At 40.6% G+C, this 23,030-nt stretch overlaps 1 protein-coding gene across 1 annotated transcript; it reads right to left on the bottom strand.

Moving 5' to 3' along the window:
• Positions 1 to 1,181: 1,181 nt before the first annotated feature.
• On the bottom strand, positions 1,182 to 22,567 carry LOC306753369 (uncharacterized protein; the record flags this gene model as incomplete). The annotated part of the gene is made up of 49 exons (XM_079237238.1): positions 1,182 to 1,296; positions 1,638 to 1,810; positions 1,889 to 2,003; positions 2,159 to 2,336; positions 2,446 to 2,655; positions 3,002 to 3,097; positions 3,443 to 3,568; positions 3,822 to 3,896; positions 4,187 to 4,259; positions 4,570 to 4,700; positions 4,964 to 5,146; positions 5,667 to 5,714; positions 5,896 to 5,994; positions 6,169 to 6,249; positions 6,352 to 6,478; positions 6,586 to 6,725; positions 6,972 to 7,070; positions 7,471 to 7,611; positions 7,818 to 7,904; positions 8,063 to 8,227; positions 8,476 to 8,589; positions 8,742 to 8,892; positions 9,735 to 9,829; positions 10,118 to 10,213; positions 10,344 to 10,445; positions 10,544 to 10,715; positions 10,883 to 11,071; positions 11,377 to 11,447; positions 11,588 to 11,671; positions 11,906 to 11,995; positions 13,435 to 13,611; positions 13,964 to 14,045; positions 14,211 to 14,252; positions 14,338 to 14,391; positions 14,482 to 14,523; positions 16,165 to 16,230; positions 16,383 to 16,436; positions 16,970 to 17,047; positions 17,176 to 17,220; positions 17,718 to 17,780; positions 17,886 to 17,954; positions 18,932 to 18,958; positions 19,127 to 19,180; positions 19,351 to 19,413; positions 19,553 to 19,597; positions 19,899 to 19,943; positions 20,157 to 20,246; positions 21,224 to 21,277; positions 22,496 to 22,567. The coding sequence occupies 49 exons, from the start codon at positions 22,565 to 22,567 to the stop codon at positions 1,182 to 1,184; spliced, it is 4,848 nt and encodes a 1,615-aa protein (XP_079093364.1).
• Positions 22,568 to 23,030: the final 463 nt, after the last annotated feature.

Genomic DNA, 23,030 nt, shown 5'->3' with positions numbered 1-23,030 from the left:
TGAAGACGAGCACCAGGACCAGCCCATCAGCAGCTATAGCAAGTGAAGAAATATGGATGATCTGATCTCAGGGTTCTATACTCTAACCTCAAGGTTCTATGCTCTAACCTCAGGGTGCTATGCTCTAACCTCAGGGTTCTATAGTCGGACCTTAAGGTTCTATGCTCTTACCTCAGGAATCTATGATCTAACCTCAAGGTTCTGTGCTCTGACCTCAGTGTTCTATGCTCTGACCTCAGCTAGTTCCAAAATGAAGACGAGCCCCAGGACCAGAACAAGGCCGTCGTCAGCTAGCAAGTGAAGAAATATGGATGTCAAAAAAGTGTGACATTGAATGGTCTTCTTGCATTAAGATCTTGGCTGCCTGTGATGCCACTTCCTCATATGCTCGGAACGTACACATCTACACAGGGAAGCCAGGAGCTCCTGAAGAGGAAGCTGACCAAATGATACGGAAAAACAAGTCTGAGCTCATATCTTGATTATAATTGATTTTCTTTCTTTATTAAAAAAAAAGAGTAGCACATTTGTTTATAAATGTGATCTAACAAAGGTAAAAGGCAAATATTAACCATATATGCTGTTTATATTGCTTGTAATTGTGATGAAGTAAACATCTGTTGAGTATTTTAACATACAATTGTTTGATCATGTTGAATTAAAAACCCACGAACACTGGCTGAATATCAACAATATGAACACCACACAAGGGTTAATGAAAACAACACATTTCAAAGCAAAGACTTGCTGAATTGGGCACAGTGGCGCTATTGTTGACAGTATTACTACAACTACTTTATCACTGCTATTACTTGCTGGTGTTGGGGCTCACGTGTGTCACAGGAACAATTACACATAGGCAGCGCACTACAGCCTTGATAAGATATAATGACTCACTAAACGTGTCATTACTTTTTAACATCCACTATTATCAAAGCTTTTATAACACCAGCAATTAAAGTGATTGGCAATGTGCTTGACATGTATTTGATTCACAGCTAAGACTCATGAATAATTTTCCCCTGTGTAACAGGGGAAAGTTATTACACAGTTATTATACTGTTATTACACAGTTATTAAGTTATTACACAGATATACACAATACAAACTACCAAGACTATTTTATTTCACATTTCTCATATTTTCAAGTCAAATGACATTGAAAAAGGAAACACTGAATATTAAAAATTGTCCCCACGTTTGTCATCTGTTGGTTGCCATGGTTTCCTGCAGACACGACAACGACTGATGACACTTTGTAGAAGAGGTCCCTTCACTGTGTGAGGAACAGGTTTACTACAGGAGAGAAAAAAACACATACACACACAAGCGCAATGTTAGACATGTAATTATGAATCATACGTAGGGTTTTGGATTACAGATACTTCATTTAAACTGACATGATCACCAAATCACCAAATCTACATGTGGTTTCTAAAATAGGAGAGGAATTCAATTGTTTGGCACATTTTGATTATCACAGGAAATGCTAAACCAAGAAAAAACTATATGTTAAAGAAATTCCTCTGCAAAAAGCAACGGTTTGTGTCATCATTTAATATGATTTAAACTGTGAAAGAGTCATTACCTCATGGCATGCATCCACAACTTCTTTAACAGAGAAGGGACGAGTTTACCTAAACATGCTGTTGGGGTCTAGGGAGGCCAACCAGTAGCTATATGAATCAGGGTAGTAGTTGCAAGTTCCTCTGCCATGACACTCGATGAAGGGCACTTGGCGGAAACTTTCCAGACATGAGCCAGGAGAAACCAGGGGCTGGGAGGAGCCCTCTGCTCCAGCACCCGTTTGCTAGAATGGATGAAGGTCAAGTTACATGGAAAGTAGCATATGAGAAGATCCAGGTTGAAAAAACAGAGACTTCTTTACCATGACAAATGAGTATCCAGTCCACAGTGACTCCCAGTCTCGGGGACATTCAGGTGTCAGAGTTGTCTGGCTGTGGACGGCTATGACATTGGAGGTGGTTTCACACACTGAGCACCTAAACCACACATACAAGTCATTGATTTATAAAAATACATAAATACATGTATATTTCAAATTTACAGAACATTTGCAGTATTTTGTATTTGCTTAGCCAATACACAGTAAGACATGAGTCTGTGCTGTGTATATGTGTGCATGCTCCTGTCCAACCTGCTGATGTAGGAGGCCAGTGTATCCCCTGTGATGGAAGCCATGTTGGTCGGCATTGGAGTGTCAGTGGACAACCAGTAGGAGTAGTCGTTACGAGAAGCATAGCGGCAGTTACTTTCCGTGTCACAGAACAGGAAGGGCATGGTGGTGAAACGATGGAGACAGCTTCCCATGGTGCCTGAGAGACAGGGTCACAAAATGACTCAAGCAAACAGCAACATTTTGTGTTGTTGTTGCAGACTCTGCACAGTTTTTCTTTCCAGGAAGGAAGGTTTCTGTGCTCTTACCAAGGTCCTGACCATGAGCTCTCTCATTTCCGTTGATGAAGAGGAAGGAGTAACCAGAGTAGATGAGGCTGGTGCCAAGAGGGCAGTCTGGGACGCTAATGCTCTGACTGTGTCTGGCTATCAGGAAACTGTCAACATAACCTGGACCACCTCTGCCTGGCAACCCCGGCTGACCCTTGTTGCCTGGGTCTCCAGATCTGCCTTCTGGACCTGCAGAGGAAACACTAATTACAAAAAAAACTGTACAATAGTACTAAGTGGCCACATGTAGGTGATTCTGTTTGGGGATAATTATTATTTTTTGGGGGGTAGCAGTGGCTTCAGGTTGGTTTAGTCACTGCTAACACTAACTGTTGGACGGAGGAGTGTATTTTTTTATATGGAACGTCACCAGGAGGGTGTCACACAAGGTTCAGGTCTTCTGCTAAATCCCTCACATGCCCAATGCTTTGGTCACATGTTCTGTAGAAACAGCACATTCCTATAGTTATTATTATGACATATCATCTGGTCTGCACGCACAAACAGACCTTTAAACCCACATGCGTGCACACACCTGGTAGTCCTGCTCTTCCTTTGTCTCCTTTGTGTCCAGTAAATCCAGGATGGCCATCTGGGCTGGAACCACGCTTGCCTTTGACACCTGACTGACCTGGGACAGAAAGATGCAGTGTCACATGGTGTATCAATGCCCAACAAGGGACTGGCGTTGGAAATGAGCATCAGACATATACACATGTACAGTACAGTGTGCACTGCGTATGCAATTGTCAAGGTATCTCTGTTCTTGTCCCTTACAAATAAATAGAGAAACAAAACAAGGAAACAAAACCAGCTTAATGAACGTGGCATAAAAGTGGCATGATATAGCTTCAACAAGCAATAGAAAAATAGTACATTTAGCAATCAAACATCACAATTGATACACAGTATCCTTGGTGAAATAGTAGCACATCTTAAATCAATGCATAGATTGAGCTGAAATCTTATTTTGGACCTGGTTGGCCTGCTCGTCCTGATGGTCCAGTGTTCCCTGGGGCTCCTCGATTGCCAGAGGGACCAGGTGAGCCAGGAGGTCCTGGTTCATACGTCCCCCCGACAGATGCTGGTTCACCTTTTACGCCTGTAGTGCCACAGCAGGAGCATTTAGAAAGCTATTTCCCAAAATATATAATACCTGTGTGCCATGGCTGATCTAGAATTAGTTAAAGCCAGTATTGTTGATGGGATAACAGTTAACGTAATAAAGTGTTAGACAGGTAATCTGACAGTGATGGGTAGAGTATTGCACATCTGCTGCAAGTCCTAAAATAATCACAAGACTCTGTATTATTCCTGGTTATTTTGAACAGTAGTAAGAGAAAGTTTTGCCGCACCAGGTTGTCCAGGAGAACCTTTTATTCCAGGTGGACCAGGAAGGCCAGGGATGTGTCCAGGGTCTCCCTTGACACCTAAAACACATGAGTCATAAATACATTTCAAGGGAATTAGCTTATGCATCACATCCTTTTGCATAAATTCCATTGTATTGGGTATCACAGAAGAAAAGTTAAATTATTCCTCATATATGTATTTTTCTCTGTCCACTTTGTTCTCTGTCCCATTTGTATTTTGTCTCAGTTGTATGAACATAAATCAATTGTCGGCTGTTACTCTTCTGTGGTGACAGATCTGCTGTTGTCTGGGGAAGAATTCAAAGAGAACACCTAATCTCTAGGCTATAATTGAAATGACAGATTACCAGAAAACCCATAGATTCCAGGAGGACCAGAATCACCTCTTGGTCCCGGGCCTCCAGGTCTGCCTCTTGGACCCTGGGGAGGCAAATGAAACAATAAAAGGTCAAAGATTAGAATTTTAGAAGAGCGGCACAATTTGGAAGACTTTCAGTTTTGATGTAACTGTAGATTATGTTTAAAAGTAATCCCATTTGGGTTATTCAGATGAAAGAAAAGGCACACTTTATAGATCCTGTCATTTTTTTTTTTTTTTTTAACTGCACTTTTCAATGTTTTTTTGAGAAGAAAATCAATGCATAACATTGATCTTAATTATCCTTTGAATTTTTTTTTGCCAGGCATTTGTCAAGTATTTCTTAAAAGATAAACGTTAAGGCTCACGTACCGGTGGTCCTTGAGGGCCTGTATCTCCTTGGGGTCCACTATAGCCTGGGGCTCCTGTAAAACCTGAGTCCCCTCTGTCTCCTTTTAAACCCGGCAGTGTCGGACCTGGAAGGCCAGGTAAGCCACGATATCCTAAATATACAGAGGAGAGAGTCATTTAATCATCATAAAAGTAAAGACGTGACAACTAAGAACTAAGAAAAGAAAAAATTGGAACATTTGGATGTTTATAAAATATTATGTTTGTACATAAAATGACTACACCAGAATATCAGGTTACACCTCACGTAATAATAAATGTTTTATTATGCATAATAACCTCACGAGTCCTGATATTTTGGTCTAATTTTGTGTGACTTTCAGAAAAAAAGGTATGTGAGACAGTACATCCTCACCTGTGCCACCAGGATTGCCAGGATGACCGTGGTCTCCTTTTGACCCAGGAACACAAGTCCCTCCCCTTCCAGGTAGTCCTTTCAGACCAGGGATCCCAGTTGAACCTGGAAATCCTCTGTCTCCTATTGGTCCAGGATTCCCTGTAAGAGTCAGGCCAGGGGGACCAGGGTTCCCGGGGGGACCTACAGTGTAGAAATACACAGATGTGCACTAATGTCAACAACAGTACTAATCAACTGTGAAGAATGGAGTTTTTTGGTTCGTCTCTATTTATATATACAACATTTTTGGAAAGATTTAAGGTACTAGATCATAATTGTATCGTTGTGTATTTGCTCTAAGACACAATTGCGCAAATATGGCTGAGCATGTGTTATAAATGGCTATTTGGCATTTAACCGTATTTTTTTTTTGATGGTGTTCATGAGAAATGTGTTTTGTGCTATGCAACACAACAGGTACACGCAGTGATCGTATGGGCACTATCATCTAGAAAACAAAAGTTTATGTGCTAATAATGAGACTACATAATTAGACACGATATTATGTGATATGTAATCTCATTATTTGACTTCCAGCACGTGGAGTGTAAAACACATACCATAAACCTGAGGTTAGACCAGTGTCATGCTAAGTATACAAATATATGACTCACTTTTGTAAAAGTCTTGAAAAGGATGATGTCATTTACCTTAGACTCACCTTGTTGACCTGTGTCACCACGCCTACCAGGTGTCCCTCCTATATTGTCTAAAGGTGGAGATGGAAGAATAGGTGAGTTTTGGCAGTTGCTATGAGATACATTTATTTCTACAGGCCAGTGGTTTGGACAAAAAAGACAGACTATGATAATGAAATAAGGTTTGTAATATACAGGATGTGCAGGAGCTCATAGAGCCTTACACAACTTTTCATACAGGATTCCCCTTACTAATGTCTCCTTTCTGCCCTGGTGGTCCAGGGATCCCATCTCGGCCCTGATTGCCTTTAAGACCTGGATAACTACCGACACCTGGCAGGCCAGGTTCACCTGAGGCAAACAGAAAAGAACAAAGTAAGGCTGAGGTCAAACTTTAAAGAAAGTACAAATGACATAGAACAGTGAATAATACTTTAAGAATGTTTTGTTCCTTGAATTTGTCAAATGTAAGGGTTCCTTCTTTTGTAAAACATTTAAAATCTAGTACTTCAAAGGACACTTTACCTGCAGGTCCATTGGGTCCTCTCTGTCCTTTGTTTCCTGAAGGTCCAACTGAACCTTTTGGCCCTTGATAGCCGGATGGACCTGGAATAGCAGGGTGAGGGTCAGGAGAGGGGTGAGAGGTTAACCGATTATGAGCAAAATATTTAAGTCATAAACTGATTTATTTTTATGACCAGTAGTAACCATTTTGTCCATCAGGCCCTGGGTTTCCTTTGGTTCCATGGTTTCCTGGTAAACCTTGAAGTCCAAAAGAACCAGGTTTCCCTTTCTGACCCTTCATCACATAAGTATTGACTGATCCTGGTTCACCCTGAGGAAAGGAAGAACAACAAAGAGGAGCAGAGAGAGACATCATCATTATTTTCTTATTGTACGACATTGTACTCTACAAAGACTTTCTACTGCAGTTATTCATACCTTCTGACCTACTGGTCCAGGCCATCCATATCCATTGTAATTTGGCTCTCCATTAATGCCTTTGTTACCAGTTGTACCTGGTGCACCATCTGTACCCGGCCCTCCAGAGATTCCTTGATCTCCTTTTATTCCCTTTAGGCCTGTGAGGGTTAAACCAAAAAGATATTTTCGGTATGATACATTGAAAGAGACCTTGATATCTACAGCTGCAGTACTGCACTGAATATTATATATGTACATATATACACATATTCTGTGGCCCTTTTATTGCAATCTAAATTTGCAAATGTAGAGCTATTTAGTAGTATTACTATACTTTCATTTGTGAGGTTAGAACATTTGTATGAAAGCAATCAGTGTGTATGGCCCTAAAGTTTCAGTCTTACCAGGAGGCCCTTTGACCCCTGGGTCTCCTGGAGCTCCAGCAGGTCCTTGACTTCCTTCTGAGACAACTAGTCCATCAACACCTGGATCACCTCGGGGACCTGGACAGTAAAAGGCACACAGCACAAATTAAGTTTCAAAACTTGATGATTTGGTGAACCAAAATACTGACAATTGTATAACAAATGTGAAACTAAATTCAAACCTCTTTGTCCAGGACCCCCAGGTGCTCCATCTATCCCTCTTCGCCCTTTTGGTCCAGTACTTCCAGTATCTCCACTGGCACCAGATAGACCAGGGTAACCTGACAAAATACAGATAGAGTTAAAATATGTTCACCACCTTACAGGGCAGTCTATACTAAACAGTATAACAGTAAGACTCACAAAGACTGTATTTATGACTTCTTATGACAATCTCTAACGTGTTATAATGTTTTGTGAAACAAATGTAAACGGTTGTGGAATGATATTTTTATGAGAAGAGTGTACTAAAGCTTACCCGAATTGCCAGGTTCTCCCGGGGGCCCAAAACCGTGTATTGGTTGTGGTGACGAAAGGCCTGGAAGACCTCTGGGACCTGGGTCGCCATTCATACCTGGTGGACCCCAGGAACCACTGGCTCCATCTGGGCCGGGGACACCTGTAAACGGTCATGGGGGCATCCATCGTAACTTTTCACCACATATACAACCACAATGAATCACCAACCACCAGGTAAGACTTTTTACCTTTCGTAATCTATAAATGTTAAACGTGTGTAGTTGATTAATGGTAGAGTGATCTATTTATATGTGAAGGTGTGTGTGTGTGTGTGTGTGTGTGTGTGTGTTTGCATTTGTGCTTTACCTATTTGACCTGGTGACCCTGTAATTCCAGGCATCCCATCTGGTCCATATCCTGGAAACCCATCTGGACCAGGGTCGCCTCTCAGTCCTGAGGAAATGCAAGTGAAACCGAGCTGAAGGTCTACAAATACATACACTATTCTACAAAATAATTGATAAAATGTTTGGTGATACATAATCACGAGTTAAACAATGTAACATCTACAAAAGAGTGTTTTAGCCTGTCAGAGAAACAATGTTCTATACCTGGTTGACCGGGCAAGCCGTTTTGTCCAATGATCCCTTTTTGTCCAGTGAGCCCACGTGAACCTGGCACTGATGGCCCAAGAACACCAGGTTCACCAGGGATGCCAGGATGACCAAACCCTGGCGAACCTGGGTTCCCCTTCTCACCGGGGGAGCCATTGGGCCCTGGACAAGGTGAGACCGAGAAATAGAGTAAAATAGAGGTGGGAAGCAGAGGAAAATATGCTAGGTTAGGAGATGGTGGAAAAGTCTGTATTTTTGACAGGAGGAAACCGTCTAAATTAGTTGGGCAGTGTTCAATTATGGGGAAAATATTTCCACATTTTGTCCTTTTTTTCATCTTTCACCTTCTGCGTTCATTGTCCCTCTGGAGTTCCAGATAAGTACATCACATGACTTCAATATGCACTGACCTGGATGTCCTGGATATCCATCTGGTCCTTGTGGTCCCCTTGGTCCAGGTAAATCACCTTTACATGAATCTTTATTACCAGGTAGTCCTTGGGGACCAACATAACCTTTCCTTCCTGTATGTAACGTAGAATAAAGCAGTTAATAGATGTATTTGTATTAATATGTATGCATGAATGCACACGTGTCTGTGTTTGAACTATACAAGTATTTCTGTCCTTCTGCAGGTTGTAGTTGTATATCTGATTTATTTAACTGAGTACTGTACCCTTTTCTCCTGGAAAACCAGGATTTCCATGTGCTCCTGGGTTCCCAGGTAGGCCAAGGATCCCAGGATCTCCTACAGACCCCTGAGCTCCATCTTCTCCAGGAGGCCCACGGGGTCCTGGAATACCACGGTATCCAGGCCCACCGTCACCCTGATGATCACAAATATACAGCATAGTTATTAATATCGGCACATTTCAATGTGCTTGCAGTACGGCAATGTTCTTGTGCTGTGCTATTTGTCTATAATTACTTTTCACTTTACTGTAAAACATAGATAAACTAATATCTGCATAGAAGTCAGAGGCAGCTGTCTGCGGTACTGAAACAGCTGTCTGTTCCTCTTGAAGAGTCCTTAACAGGGGTGAACATTTATTACACTCTATACATCATTTATGACAGCAAAAAGTCCTACAAAGACAATAAGTCAATGAAAAACTACCGATCGTCTTGGATGTCCTGCAAAACTGTTACTTCCTTACAAAAGATAGGTCTTTAGTGATGATTTTATTCTGCCCTACAAAATATATGTTACAACCAATAAAGCCATGACACTTTTTTCAAACAATCTCACTTTTGTGATTGTTCTAAACCAAAACTGATATTCTCTAGCATAACAGACACAACACTTAACCCATAACATCTCCATAATACTTACCACTCTAATGTCCGTATAATATAAATCAAGTTACAGCCAGGAACCGGTTAGCTTAGCACAAACACTACTGGTAAAATAATACACATAATACTGGTAGTCAGATTTTGTAGCCTTTTGACAGAGATAGGCTAGTTTTCAATTCTCGTACCTATACAACTACATACTTTAGCTTCCTATTCATTGTTTAGAGAGAGTGGTATTGATCCTCTCATCAAACTCTCTGTCTAATCTACCACTACAGAAATTATTTGGCTGTACTATACATATTCAATGCATGCAATGTATACTACTATCTATCAGACTATAAATATGGCAGATTTGGTTAGTGCCTCTGACCTTCAGTCCTGAAGGGCCAGGAAGGCCTTGTGAACCTGGCTGACCAGCCAAGCCCCTCCCTGGAAAGCCTGGCAGACCTGGTTGCCCCTTGTCACCTGAACAACACACACACACACACACACACACACACACACACACACACACACACACACACACACACACACACACACACACACAGACATGAGACATGAAAACATGAAACATGAAGACATGAAAGATACATGAAAGATACAATTATCATACTTTTAGCAGTGTGCCAGTCTCTTAAAGAGATATCAAAGAAACTAAATTATATTACTGATAATACATTGTGTGCTCTAGGAATCTTGAATTTGTTAGCTGTGTGTCTGTTTTTGGCTTGAGCTCCAAAGCACATGGAGTACCTTTCTGTCCTGGGGTCCCCGGCCTTCCAGGAAATGTAACATCACCACTTTCTCCTTTCTGTCCTCGAAAACCTGGTATTCCTGGGGTACCTGGTGCTCCGTGAATACCTGGATGTTTGTTGTATGATACACGCTTTCATCATCTATCGTATGGTAACATCAAGACCATCTACCAATTCATCCTTACATTTCTATATCCATCCGTTATTCAATCCTTCAGTCATACAGCCATGCTTACCTGGGCTTCCATGTGGACCAGGCAGACCTTTAAATCCCGGTGGTCCAGGGAGTTCTTTGGTATGGCTGTGGCTTGGTTCACCTTTCTGGCCTGCCAGTGAAGGAGTGAGAGAAGAAAGGATTCTATCTAATTGTGTGTTTCTGTATAAATGTCTGTCAAATTGTATATTGGTCAATGTGCTTCTTTACCTGGAATCCCAGATTGCCCTGGCAGGCCAGGCACCCCAATATCTCCCATACTTCCTGAAAGTCCAGCAGGCCCAAATCCCACAAGCCCAGAGTTGCCAACTGGTCCCGGTCCGCCTAAAGGCCCTGGGAGCCCTGGGAAACCACGGTCTCCCTCTGCACCAGGGAAGGAATACTAGATAGTAGATGGAGAACTTATTCCAACAATTACTTAAATGACATATTATTTTGGATTGGCTCTTGCACACGGCTGAGAATTTAAGAACTTTGAAACATAAACATGTGAAACCAAATGACAAAATAAATGGCACGTTAAATTCAAGTTTGTCAAAACCTTCTCACCGAATCCCCTGGAGGCCCTTGATTGCCTTTGCGACCAGGTAGTCCAGGAAACCCAGGGAGGGCATCTTCACCCGGTCTGCCAGGCTGTCCCTGGTCTCCTTCCTCCCCCTTTATCCCAGGAGTGTTGTAGGAATATGAATCTCCCTTTTGTCCTGGAAGGCCTTGAAATCCCATTTGACCAATAGGACCCTTCAGAGAAGAAGTGTTTGTTCCAAAAAAACAAAACAAAAAAAAACACACTGGTGGAAACAGCTTATGATGGTCGCAGTTATAACGATCAACCGCTTATATGTATTAAAAAGCTTGGGACAGAATCATTCCAACAAATGCTGTTTAAATAATTTGCTTATAGTAATCAAGTAGTCTGCATATAGTCTTCAATTAGGTTCTTTTCATACAATTTTTTCTTTACTTTTCTCCCATGATACTTTGCCCCTCAGTAACCTGTCTGCGTCCGGTTTCCAATGTACTTTTTAAAAGACATGCTTTCTTACTGGTCTTCCAGGTAAGCCATTAGGTCCTGGAAAGCCTGGATCACCTTTAGCACCTGGTCCTTGATTATATCCTGAGTGACAGAAAGATATATAAAGTCTTCTCCAGTTTTAAACATGTCATACTCTCCAGTATTTTCAATAAAACATTGAAATGCATTTGAACGTAGAAGAAGGATGGATTTGGTAGTTTTCTTGCAGTGAATGTTTTTACCAGGGATGCCAGGTTGGCCTCGTGGACCTGGTGGCCCTGACAATCCTGATCCGATACACTCATAACAGGTCTCCCCCTTCACTCCTGAACAAAGAATAACCCAAGAAATAGTTTTAGTGAGTCCCATTCATATTCATATTATGTTTTCGTAACGTTTTCTTTTTTTACTCTCTCCAGTGAACTGCATGAACTGCTATGCAGCCAAAACTACACATAATAGTCAGCAGAGCTTATTAACAAGTGGGAATTAGCAAGTTAGAAGACATGTAACAAATTAAATGGTAACAATGAATTTCGGAATGATACTTAGTTTCCCACCTTTTATTCCATACAGCCCATCATATCCCATCGGTCCAGGCATGCCACTTGTTCCCTTCATTCCTGGGAGACCTTTCGTAATCCTGTTAGCTATAAGCAAACATCAACTGCACTCATCAGTCTACTAGTTATGATGTCACAGAATTGCCACATTTATTCCAAAAAGTGTTTTTCTTTTCATCGTTGGTGCACTTTTGTTGATCATTCAGAACTCAAAAGGACAAACTCATCAATGACTGACTGATCAATAATGTGCCAGCAATACATCGTAACTGCAACAGTTTAAATTTGAATCCAAATTGGAACATTTTTCTCCATGTAGTTCTAGATAAATGTTGGCTCATGTGTTAATCACAAAGCCTTTTTTTCCTTAAATGAAGGTAGTGTTTTTGTGGATTACTGTAAAAAGAACTGCAGACGTTTTATCTTGACATGACAGAAAAGAGAAAAAGCAGGTGAGCTCTGAACAGATGTCAAATGATCCCATGTCGACATTTTTGTGGAGTAACTGCCCTTGCCCATGCTTACAGTCACAGTGTAGAAGCCTTCAGAATAGAAGATTTAAAAAAAATGTAAGCATTACTTAACAGACAGCATACAGTACTATCACAGATGCAATACATTTGTTGAGTTAACCTTCCTCTTGTGTTAGCTTCCTGTTACCATCTCTTATGTTAACGGGTCGGTTTTGACCCATGTCTTAAATCAGCTGTAAAATACACTAAAAACAATTATCTATCATCCAATTAGTTTCTCATCTCTTGGTTACCTTGTTAGGCTTCCTTATCCATGAAAATATTGTTGTATGTTTTAATATTTTTGGTGTGGGCCTCTGGGTCTTTTCAGTATACCCCTCGATTTCAATTAAAAAAATGGTAAAATGAACCTCAAGAAAATCATACAAATAAATAAAAGGTTGTTGTGTTACCTGACTTACTTCGGGGTATTATAACACATCTCTTAAATTAATTAGTTTTATTTATTTTTTCGTTTTAATATTATTAACATCTATTGGGGTTACGGGCCAATTTCGACCCATATATATATTTACTTCAAGAAAAAGGCTAAAAAGTATTTTTTTCAGCAATATGACTTTAATACAAACAAAAAATGAAAAGCAGAACAAGTCATAACACAAAATATAGATTTGCAAGGTCAATCAAATAACAACCAATCAAGCAAATCTTACTTTTATAACTGGGTCGAAATCGACCCTAACAACACAAAGGTCATAATTTCAACGAGAGCATTTTATAATTTAGTGAAATTCTTTTTTATTTTGTTGAAATAGAGGTTCCTGACAAAGTCAAAAAGCCTTGATGCAATAAACACATCCATGTGGTTCTTTTATGCATTTAAAAACCTAAAACGGATCGGTGTCGACTCTAACACAAGAGGAAGGTTAATCAAAATAATTTAATTAATACCCGTTATTACTGAAAGTGGGAGAAAAACCAGAAGTATCATTATCAGTGGTAGTAGAAGTAATAGATTAAATCACTTTTAAGAAGGAAAATATGTACACATACTTCTGTCTTCAGGAGGTCCAGGTGGGCCCTGATCCCCGGCAGGCCCTTGATCCCCATTATCCCCATCTCGACCTGGGAGTCCTGGATAAATATCCCCAGGCTCCCCAGGGTCCCCTTTGTGGCCTGTAAACCCATTGGGACCACTATGGCCTGGCACATGAATCCCAGATGAATGGCCTGTGTATTGTAAAGTGTGAGACTGTAAGCAACATATTTAGGGAAACCAAAAGACATAGCTGGTTTTACTGTACCTTTTAAATACAGTGCAGAGTGATAGGGAGATAGAAAGATAGGATGAGAATAGCCTCTTTGCTACACACCTGGAGGTCCATCAGGTCCAGGAAATCCTTCAACACCTGAGAAAAGCACGGTAACTTGTGTTATTTCTGTATATGCAAGTCTGCTGAAACTAAACATGTATTTTTAGAGCCACCAACACTGCTTCAGCAACTCAATCATGGCAGACACTGTCTTTAGCCTTCGCTGTACTGATCATCTTAATAGGCATATTATTACACAGTTCATCTACCTTGACGTCCAGGGGGCCCAGGTGAGCCTGGAAAACCAGGATCTCCACGGTACCCGTTGAGTGGCTCAGTCACAGGGCCAAATATCTGTGCATGTGGTGAAATCATGATGAATCATCAATCATTATCAATATGCTGTAGAACACACTTTTACTTAATATCAATACTTAAAAAAAATATCTTTGGAAACTGGCTTCACAATACCATAAAGTGCAGGTGTGCAGTAGACAATTATCAGAATAAACTCACATCTCCAGGTGGACCAGGGGTACCCCTATCTCCCTTTTCACCCTAAATATTGGAGTATACAATCAAAGGATGATGATACAAAGCATACCCATTAAAAGCTTGTTTCTGCCACTAACAGATCACTGACCGTCCCTCCTGGTGTCCCCGCATATCCTGGATCACCTCTGGGGCCAGGCCATCCCTAAGAAAACTATATTGTATTCAAAAGCCACACACATAATAACAAAATGACTCTGAATACATACACATTCATATGATTGTAGAACAGTACCCTAGATGATCGTCCAGGATCGCCATCCTTCCCTGACTTTCCCTGGAAGGACAATTGAGGACAGCAGTGAGGAATTGGCAGATTCTGCTTTCTATAAAGAAATAGTTTACAAAGGGCCTCAGGCATCCTTTAATTCATTTCATTATCAAAAGTGTCATTTTGGTTGGCATCACAGGGCAGTCATAAAAGCAATCAACGGGTTGGATTGAGGGGCGGCCCCTCTTTCATTACACATGGAGCGATGTAATTAGCAGGGGCCTTGATTCAGGTGCATGCCCCGAGCTTTCAAAATAAAGAAATACAATAATTTATAATTATTTTTGTTTGTTCTGCAACTGAGATGTCCTCGTTGTCTTCATGTTAAATGAAAAAGAGAAAAATCTGGCTTTACCATGTTGGCTGCTTTAGGGACATTCTCAATATATTTGCAGGGCATGGCCAAGCTGCACTCTTCTGTCTTCGGTCGGATTACAAACAACGGAATCAATAATCTTGCAGTGTTCTCAGAGAAAAACCTACTGCTAAAGGTCAGCAAGACCGAGGAGCTGATTGTTGATTTTAAAATAAAGGAGGCAAGGACTCACAGTCCCTATACATCAATGGAGCTGAAGAGGAGCAAGTGCACAGTTTTAAGTTCCCGGGAATCAACGTCCTGGTAGAGAAAGCTCATAAGCCGCTGTATTTCTAAGGGAAACTTAAGAGAGTAAATTTCACGTGCCAAGTTCTTGTTAACCTTTAATGGAGGAAGCATCCTGACTGCAAACATTACAGACTAGCATGGGATGTGCATGGCCCAACAGGAGGGCTCTACAGCGGGTGATTAAAACAGCTTAGCACATCATTGGCAACTATCTACTGAGCAATGGTGATATTGGTGACCTGAGACACCTAAGAGGTGTCCGCGACTCTCGAGTGATCTCGTGACATTGTGAGAATCCAGCTGCCATGCGAGTGCAACGTAACCTGCGAAGAGCCCAAAGGATATTAAAAGTCAATACATCTCAGTAACAGCTTGTTCACCCGGCTGCCATCTGGCAAGCAATACAAAAGTATCAGCTGTTGTAACACCAGATTTCAGAGCAGCTCCTTTCCTCCTGAGACTCCTAAATTCATCCTCCAGATTATATATATATATATATATATATATATATATATATATATATATATATATATATATATATATATATTGTGAGTGTTTTTCTTATGTAGCAAAATTAGATTACACACTGCATTTTAGCTTTAAATTATTCACGAAGCCATTCACTTGGCTCCATAAATCCACACCTGCTTGGTGAAAACATGCAGTTATCTGAGTGCCTCCCGACACAACTGTCTATCCTCCAGGTTTAGTATATTTAACTGACAGAGGAACAATACATAAGGGTCTGGTTTCATTTGTGTTCTTATCTTCCCTTTTCTTGTGTTGCAATGTGGAGAATCACATTGAGTATAATGCTGCATTACTGCCCTCTGCTGGTCATCATTTTTCTTAAGCTATTCCCAAAGTGTTGCTGGTGGCCCTTCAATGCAAAGACATGCGGTGAATCATCTCATCTTCAGGGAGAAAGATATGGTGCAAGAGTCGAATAACAAAGCAAATTTCTGTGTTGGGACACCACTATATTTCAATCAGAAAGGGAGGTCTAAATGTGAGGTTGGATGGAATAAATAGTATGTACTTACTTCTGGACCCTCCAGACCTCTGTCTCCCTTTGCTCCTTTGGTGTAATAGCCATAACCTGGGTCCCCCTGAGAACAGATAGAAAGGAGGACAGGGATCCAAGAGATAAATACACAGCAGCAACAAGGGAGAACCATCATTGGGGCAGATCTTTGGAGATCTAAAAAAATCAAAGATAAAAAATGGCATTATTTTTAAAACGTGTAAATTATAAACTTACTGGTGCACCCTTGCATCCTTTTATTCCTATGTCTCCTTTGCCTCCTTTTACACCCTGCACAAGACATAAACCTCAGGTCATCAGTGCATCCAACATTTTGATCCCAAATGACCAAGATATTTTAATAACTAGAATGAAAACATGACAATGAAATTTACTGAGCGCATTGATGTTGCTGCGAGAATGAGTCTTTCCATTTTGGACACACTGGAGCTTTTTCTCTTCCACCACTATCAGGTCGCCATATCACCAGACTCCCTAATAGATCTTTACCTTTTCTTCCTTTTACTTCTTCAATTTACATTAAAGAGAAATTAGCACTCACGTCTGGCCGGTATTGTGAACCTTGACTAAATGAAGGTTGAGTTTAAAAGCCTGCTGCTTTCACAGCCCCTGCAAAATGTAGAAACTGTTCCAGCTTATGAAGCGTGACACCATTAGGCTTAGTGCACTGGCTATGTCTCAAATGGACTTCATAGGTACATTCAGGACAGTGCAAGGTTACTGCAATAGCATATTGGAAAAACCCACCCTGGAATATATAATATATAAATGCTGCTGAATTGACCTTGAGTCTTACACTGTACCTTTAACGTGAGACTCTCAGTGAAAAATTCCTTGATCCGACCCTGTGGCCCCGGTGGGCCTCGTGGTCCTGGTCTCCCCTATATTAAACAAATTGAGATCATTTGATTTTATCATCGTTTTATTGAAATGGTCAGAGGTAAATAAGTCTCCTCTTTAAGTGAATGAACCCTTGATACTGTAACAGTGTTTCTAAAAATTAAATTACCTGTGGTCCACGAGGTCCTGGGATACCGCCTGTGCCTTCTTGACCCTGTAGAATAGGAAAACACTTGTAACTTGTTTATATAAATAACCTTTTCTCCCAGTCTGTCTCAGAAACTCAAATATTTCTCTCTGCTTGGATCACTGTGTGAAAAGAGTCGTATCACATTGTTCACACTGCATTCCTGAATACTCCCCTGCCACTGTGGCCAAACAGCCGTAATCACTAAAACAACAGATATGAAATGTTTTTTCCCCAGGTGGTGTGAACACTGCTTTATATGATAATTGAAGACAAAACAAAAAACAGCTGCGGTTTTCCTCTGCGACACCCAACAAATACTCACACTCATTATCATAGGTATAAGCTGTCAAACACGAACATACATATCTAAAGTATTCATCCATTTTTAGTATTACCTTTGATCCTGGAGATCCAGAACGACCAGGAAACCCCTGTTCATAAAGAATGCTGTTATGTCAAACATCATATAATACATTTTCCAGATGCCAGATGTACAAGGCAACCTGAAAAACTTTACTCACAGCAGAGCCCCTTGGTCCAGTGTCCCCTGGTAGTCCGTGCTCTCCAAGGAAACCTGGATTTCCCTGAAATACACATGAATATAGAAGAAATATAATAACATCTAGTACTATTGGAAAATATTATAAAAACAAAACTCCATTAATATTAATGTAATTTAAAATAGTTACCGTCTCTCCGTCCCTCCCTGGTGGCCCAGGTGGCCCAGGTATTGCATTCACTGATGCCCAAGATTCACCCTGTGACATAAAGGAAGTCAGTTTATTTAATATTTTGTTTTTAAAACTCCTGAATTGAGTGTATACAATACGTGGTGATTACAGGTATGTAGTAATACTGTATGGAACATGTAATAATTCTTCATAGTTGCATGCTGTAGTTCACAGTTGGGCTCTGCAGGATGCCTCACTCCTCTTTATGTATCTGGGCACTTGGTATGCATGCATGTGTTCAGAATTAGAATGAAGGGCTGCCTCTATGAAGCATACCACTTACTTATCATTCTCAAATTCAGCAACTAGTGCTGATAGAACTACAATTGGCAGCCAATTTGACATGGGCTTTGACTTCTAGTGAACATCTCAATACTGACTCTCATTTGGAGTTGACTCTGCCTCACCATGCAGACTGTTATAAAGCTGTCTGTGAACACTTTCTTCCCATAAGGGTTTATTTTGTCAGGAAGGACTTGCCAGGAGTACAACAGTAGTTACACTATAGTACTATTTGTGATGTTGTAGGTGAAATTAAAGCACATTTTATCCAGTTCATAGTGCAAAGTCAAATTCAATATATACTGTAAAATTACAGCTTATTCGTGGATCATAATGCTCACAAGAAAACATACTTTCTGATGTAGCAGGTCTATATATACTCTATCACTACATGAAAAGGACTAGTCCTGAACATTTGATTTGAGAATGAACACATTTCTTGTTGTAAATAAAAGTGGAAGGATGGACTTGATAGAAGGAACAAAACAAAGAAAAAGCGTGGAACAAGTTATTGGTCTCACATGGACGAGGGACAAAATGAGCTCTGGGAGCTTGGGGAGGCAGAGTGCTAGTGCAGCATCATGTTTTCTTAGTGCATCAGGATCCTGCTTATAAACATCTTGAAAGGCAATAATTGCTGAGCGATTCTGCAGTTCCACTCTTCCCAAATACAAAAAGTACTAAACAGCTGACCGTGGGTGGCACAGCATACATTTTATTACCTTAGGTCCAGGCAGACCAGGTGGACCCTGTAAAGTAAAGACATAGCTGAGGGAAATTTCAAACAGTTCACAAATTCCTTGATGGTTCACTTTAAGTACAGCACTAAAAAAAAGACTGAAGTTGTTAAGAGGAGTAACAAATCAAAAAACTGTATCTGATTACAACACAATTCAACCATAACATAAATAACTTACTGCACTTCCATCAATGCCATTGACGCCGGGAAACCCAGGAGGTCCCTCTTCTCCCTAAAAGTATAATGGGTTCAAAAGTATGCAAAAACAGGTTCATGTTTGTGTAAGAATAGGAAAAGCGCGATTGAAAAGCCGTCTCCTCAAAGCTCCGCTATGCAAGCATCTGACAAATGAGCTAAAGCTGTCACATGGAAGACATGCTACCATTTGAAATATTTTCTCACATCAGTTCCATTGCAGCCAGTGGCCCCTGTGAGTCCTGGAGGCCCTTGTAAACCTGGGATACCCTGTAAGAGCGTAATCAGCAGAAGTTTCAAAAAAAGTAACAAGCATGTATTAACATATGCAGGAACATGTACTCACGCGATACATAAATCCGATGATGAACAGATTGAAACAGATGTATGAGAGAGTAAGATACCTCACCGGTAAACCATGAGACCCAGCAAATCCTTCTTTGCCCTCTGGTCCCTGTAATGACAGTAACACAACCAGTATACGTTATAAAAGGCACACAGGAGCTGCAGAGTGATACCTTGTCTGCCTATGCTTGCACTTTGTCTGTACACATACAAGGGTTCCCACACATTTTTATGGACACAATTTTAAAACTTTGCCATGACTTTTGCAGGTTGTCCATGATGGTTGGAATCCTGACATATTAGACACACATTAAAAAAAAACAAAAAAACATCACTCAATATTCACACACTGAGACCAGATCAAATATAAACCCCAAAAGACACAAGCTTGGATAACAGAGTTATCTTACCGGATCGCCTTTTGGCCCCTCCAGTCCATCAGGCCCGGTGCTGCCCTGTCAAAGACAGAAACCTATTATTAATTTGAGTGATCTGGTGAGATGTAGTACAAGCACAACTAAAAGTGATGTCTGGGTAAACAAGGAGAAAGTGTAATTCAACACAGTCGATACGCAATTTGAGTCAAGGTTGCCCTCTGACAAATGCACTGGATTGGAAGATATACAGCATATACAGAAGGAGCTACAAGAGCCTGGCTGAAGTTCTACCTTTGGCCCCGAAGGCCCAGGATGACCATCTGATCCAGAACGGCCCTCTAGCCCTTGGGGACCTGCAACTCCTGGAAAACCTTTGTCTCCCTGTGAGTATATGTGAAAGAGAGAGAGAGAGAGAGAGAGAGAGAGAGAGAGAGAGAGAGAGAGAGAGAGAGAGAGAGAGAGAGAGCGAGAGAGAGAGAGAGAAAGGGAGAGAAATCACAAGTTTCTGTGTTTTTCAGCTGATCATGGTTGAAAATATAAGCTTTTTTACTCCTAAATTTCCAAATGTACTAATTATATAGTTGGAATTGTTCTTCCTATATTAAAAGACCTGTTAACAACTGTGTGGGTGATACTTTTGACAGTCATTTTGAACAAAGTGAAAATGTAAACAATTGCAGTTGAACTAATTTAGTAAATATTACATGTTACTCGAATTTTAAAGCCTTGCAGTGCATGATTTGTTTAGCTGGACACATGCAAAAAGACACATTTTAATTTGGTATTGTCTTTCCCATGAATTTCCAATATACAGATTTTACAGTCAAAGGTTTTGTGCAGACCATCGCTGAGGTAGAGCTGCATTAGGCTCAAGAGGCTTCATGTGGTCTGCTCTCTCTGCTTGTATCTCACTGCAAGTTGAGTTAAAAATAAAAGCAACAATCTTTCATGCTTTTTCAAACTAAAATCTATCAAGACTCTACACCTGTTCTGACTGGTGTAGCACTGGGCAGCTGCACCTGAGGCGTTTTGATTGTGACAAAGTGCAGTACAGTGTGGTGTTTGTAATGCATAGGAGAGGCTTGACAGGCACACTGTGCCTCTGGTGCCAGCTCTGTCTTGAAAGCTTTTCAAAGTCAGTGAGATCTGCTTTAGAGATGATAAATCAATCATAGTATCTAAGTATTAACAAATAAATAGGCCTTTTTCACAGAAGATATTTTTGTCAGTAGAAAAATGCACAATAACAAAATTCTCACTCAGATGAGATAATATAGTCACACCTAATAATAATAGTAAACCTGCAGCATTGATGCATTTTATGAGTGTGTTACACAGACAATATTTGATCCACTCACCCTGCTGCCTTTCACTCCTTCACAGTGGCACCTTGATTTTCCATTGCACACACACTAAAACATAAATTGTAACAGTGTTCAGTATTGTGTAGATTACCAATTCATTTGATTTGATATCCATATAGAAAGCGGTGGTTCCCAAATGTTTACGGTCACACCCCCATGCTTCACTGAAAACCAATTTAATTGATATCAACCATTAACCATATTGTCATATTAATGTCTCTGTATCCCTCAGGAGGGTCCACCCCACAGCTTTGTAAACATCATGCTACAATACCTCAAGGCTGCCTGCTAGTTGGAGTGGTCCAAAGTGTTGCACAATCAACTGTAACTTTTACAAACATTGTGTGTATTGAGAATGTGTTATTTGTTATTTTGCACATTGAAGAGAGTTTACTTTGGCAGGATTTGTGAAGGATTCATGGAGGCAATTTGCCAAAATGTTCATAATTCTCCACTGTTAAAGGCTTAGACCTCTTTACAGAGGAATTTAAAGGCCGTAAACATTTCTGCTTATCAGACGAGGAAAACGTTCAGTGAAGCTAATGAACAAAAAATGTGGAGCTACAGTAATAAGATACAGAAGAATACATGTCTCTGCTAACTTTTCTAGCGCTGGAAGCCTGTTTTGCTTATTTTCCCACTCCCATATCCTGTCCTTTTTTCCGTGACCTTCCATAAAAAGGCCCACCAACATAGCGCAGTGAAGGGAATACTGTACACAATGAAGTAAAATGCACAAACAGACCGTAGAAAAAACGGCATCTCTTCAGGGTAAGAGATGTTTGAAGTTAAGCACAGACATTACAGTTACAAACAGATCTCATCATTGTATATGGAAGTTAAGGCTGTGTAGAATAGCGCTCACATTGTACACAACAGGAAACACACACGCTGTTACAGAATGATGCTGTTCTCCTACAAACAGTGATTTTTTGATTTCTTTGTGTGGGACCTCGGAGAGCTTCAAAAAGAAAAAGGTAAAGTAATACTAATCAACATTATTCTAAAAAGCATAACAAGTTGAAACAGTTAGGAGTGGTAAAGATACTGCTCATTTTTTCTTGAACAAAGCTCACTAATAAAAGTTCACTGAAGTAAGACTGCGTCCCCAGTGTGTACAGCATGAAATAAAAGCACTACTGAAATAAAACAGTACAATTTGGTGTTTGCATTTCGATAACTATCCAGATAGGAGTCTGTGCTGTTATCTAAATCAAAGCGGATCTCTCTACAATTTTGTGTCAGTCAAAGAGTAAAACATCTTACATTTTTGGCCCCAGTGTCCATCAGCATCACAGCAAACATGATAAGAGGAACTCCCAACATTGGCCTTCCCATGGCTCAGTTTTTGCTCCGGTTACCGCAGACGGCGCAGTGGTGTTGAATCTCTTTTTCAGCGTCCTTTCTCACCAACTAAACCCTTCACAGTACACAGCACATTCCCTGCTGTACTGTGGGTGATGTTAGATCATGGCTTCAGTTGAATTAAAGTTCTCTCGTCTAGGTTAAAGTGCCTTGATAGACAGGACAGCCCAGAGAACTTGTTTAGCTTGGTCCTGAGGAGGGGGGTGGTCTGAGCTCACTGATGCGGTCCACCTCATCATCATACTTCTCATCGTCTCATCCCCAAAACGTACAAACAGTGGCAGTTACTCTGTTTGGTTTTCACTGATACGGAGGCAGGAGATTAGCTTGAATCTTGTCGGGGCTCACCCTGCCTAGGATGCACTGAAGCACTCATGAAGATTAATTTGAGCTTCTGAATTTGGGTGAGTAGTGAATGTTGTTTCATGTGCATGAT

This window comes from Taurulus bubalis (assembly GCF_910589615.1).
Source record: "Taurulus bubalis genome assembly, chromosome: 1".
Taxonomy (NCBI): domain Eukaryota; kingdom Metazoa; phylum Chordata; class Actinopteri; order Perciformes; family Cottidae; genus Taurulus; species Taurulus bubalis.
This window is presented reverse-complemented; position numbering and strand designations above follow the sequence as displayed.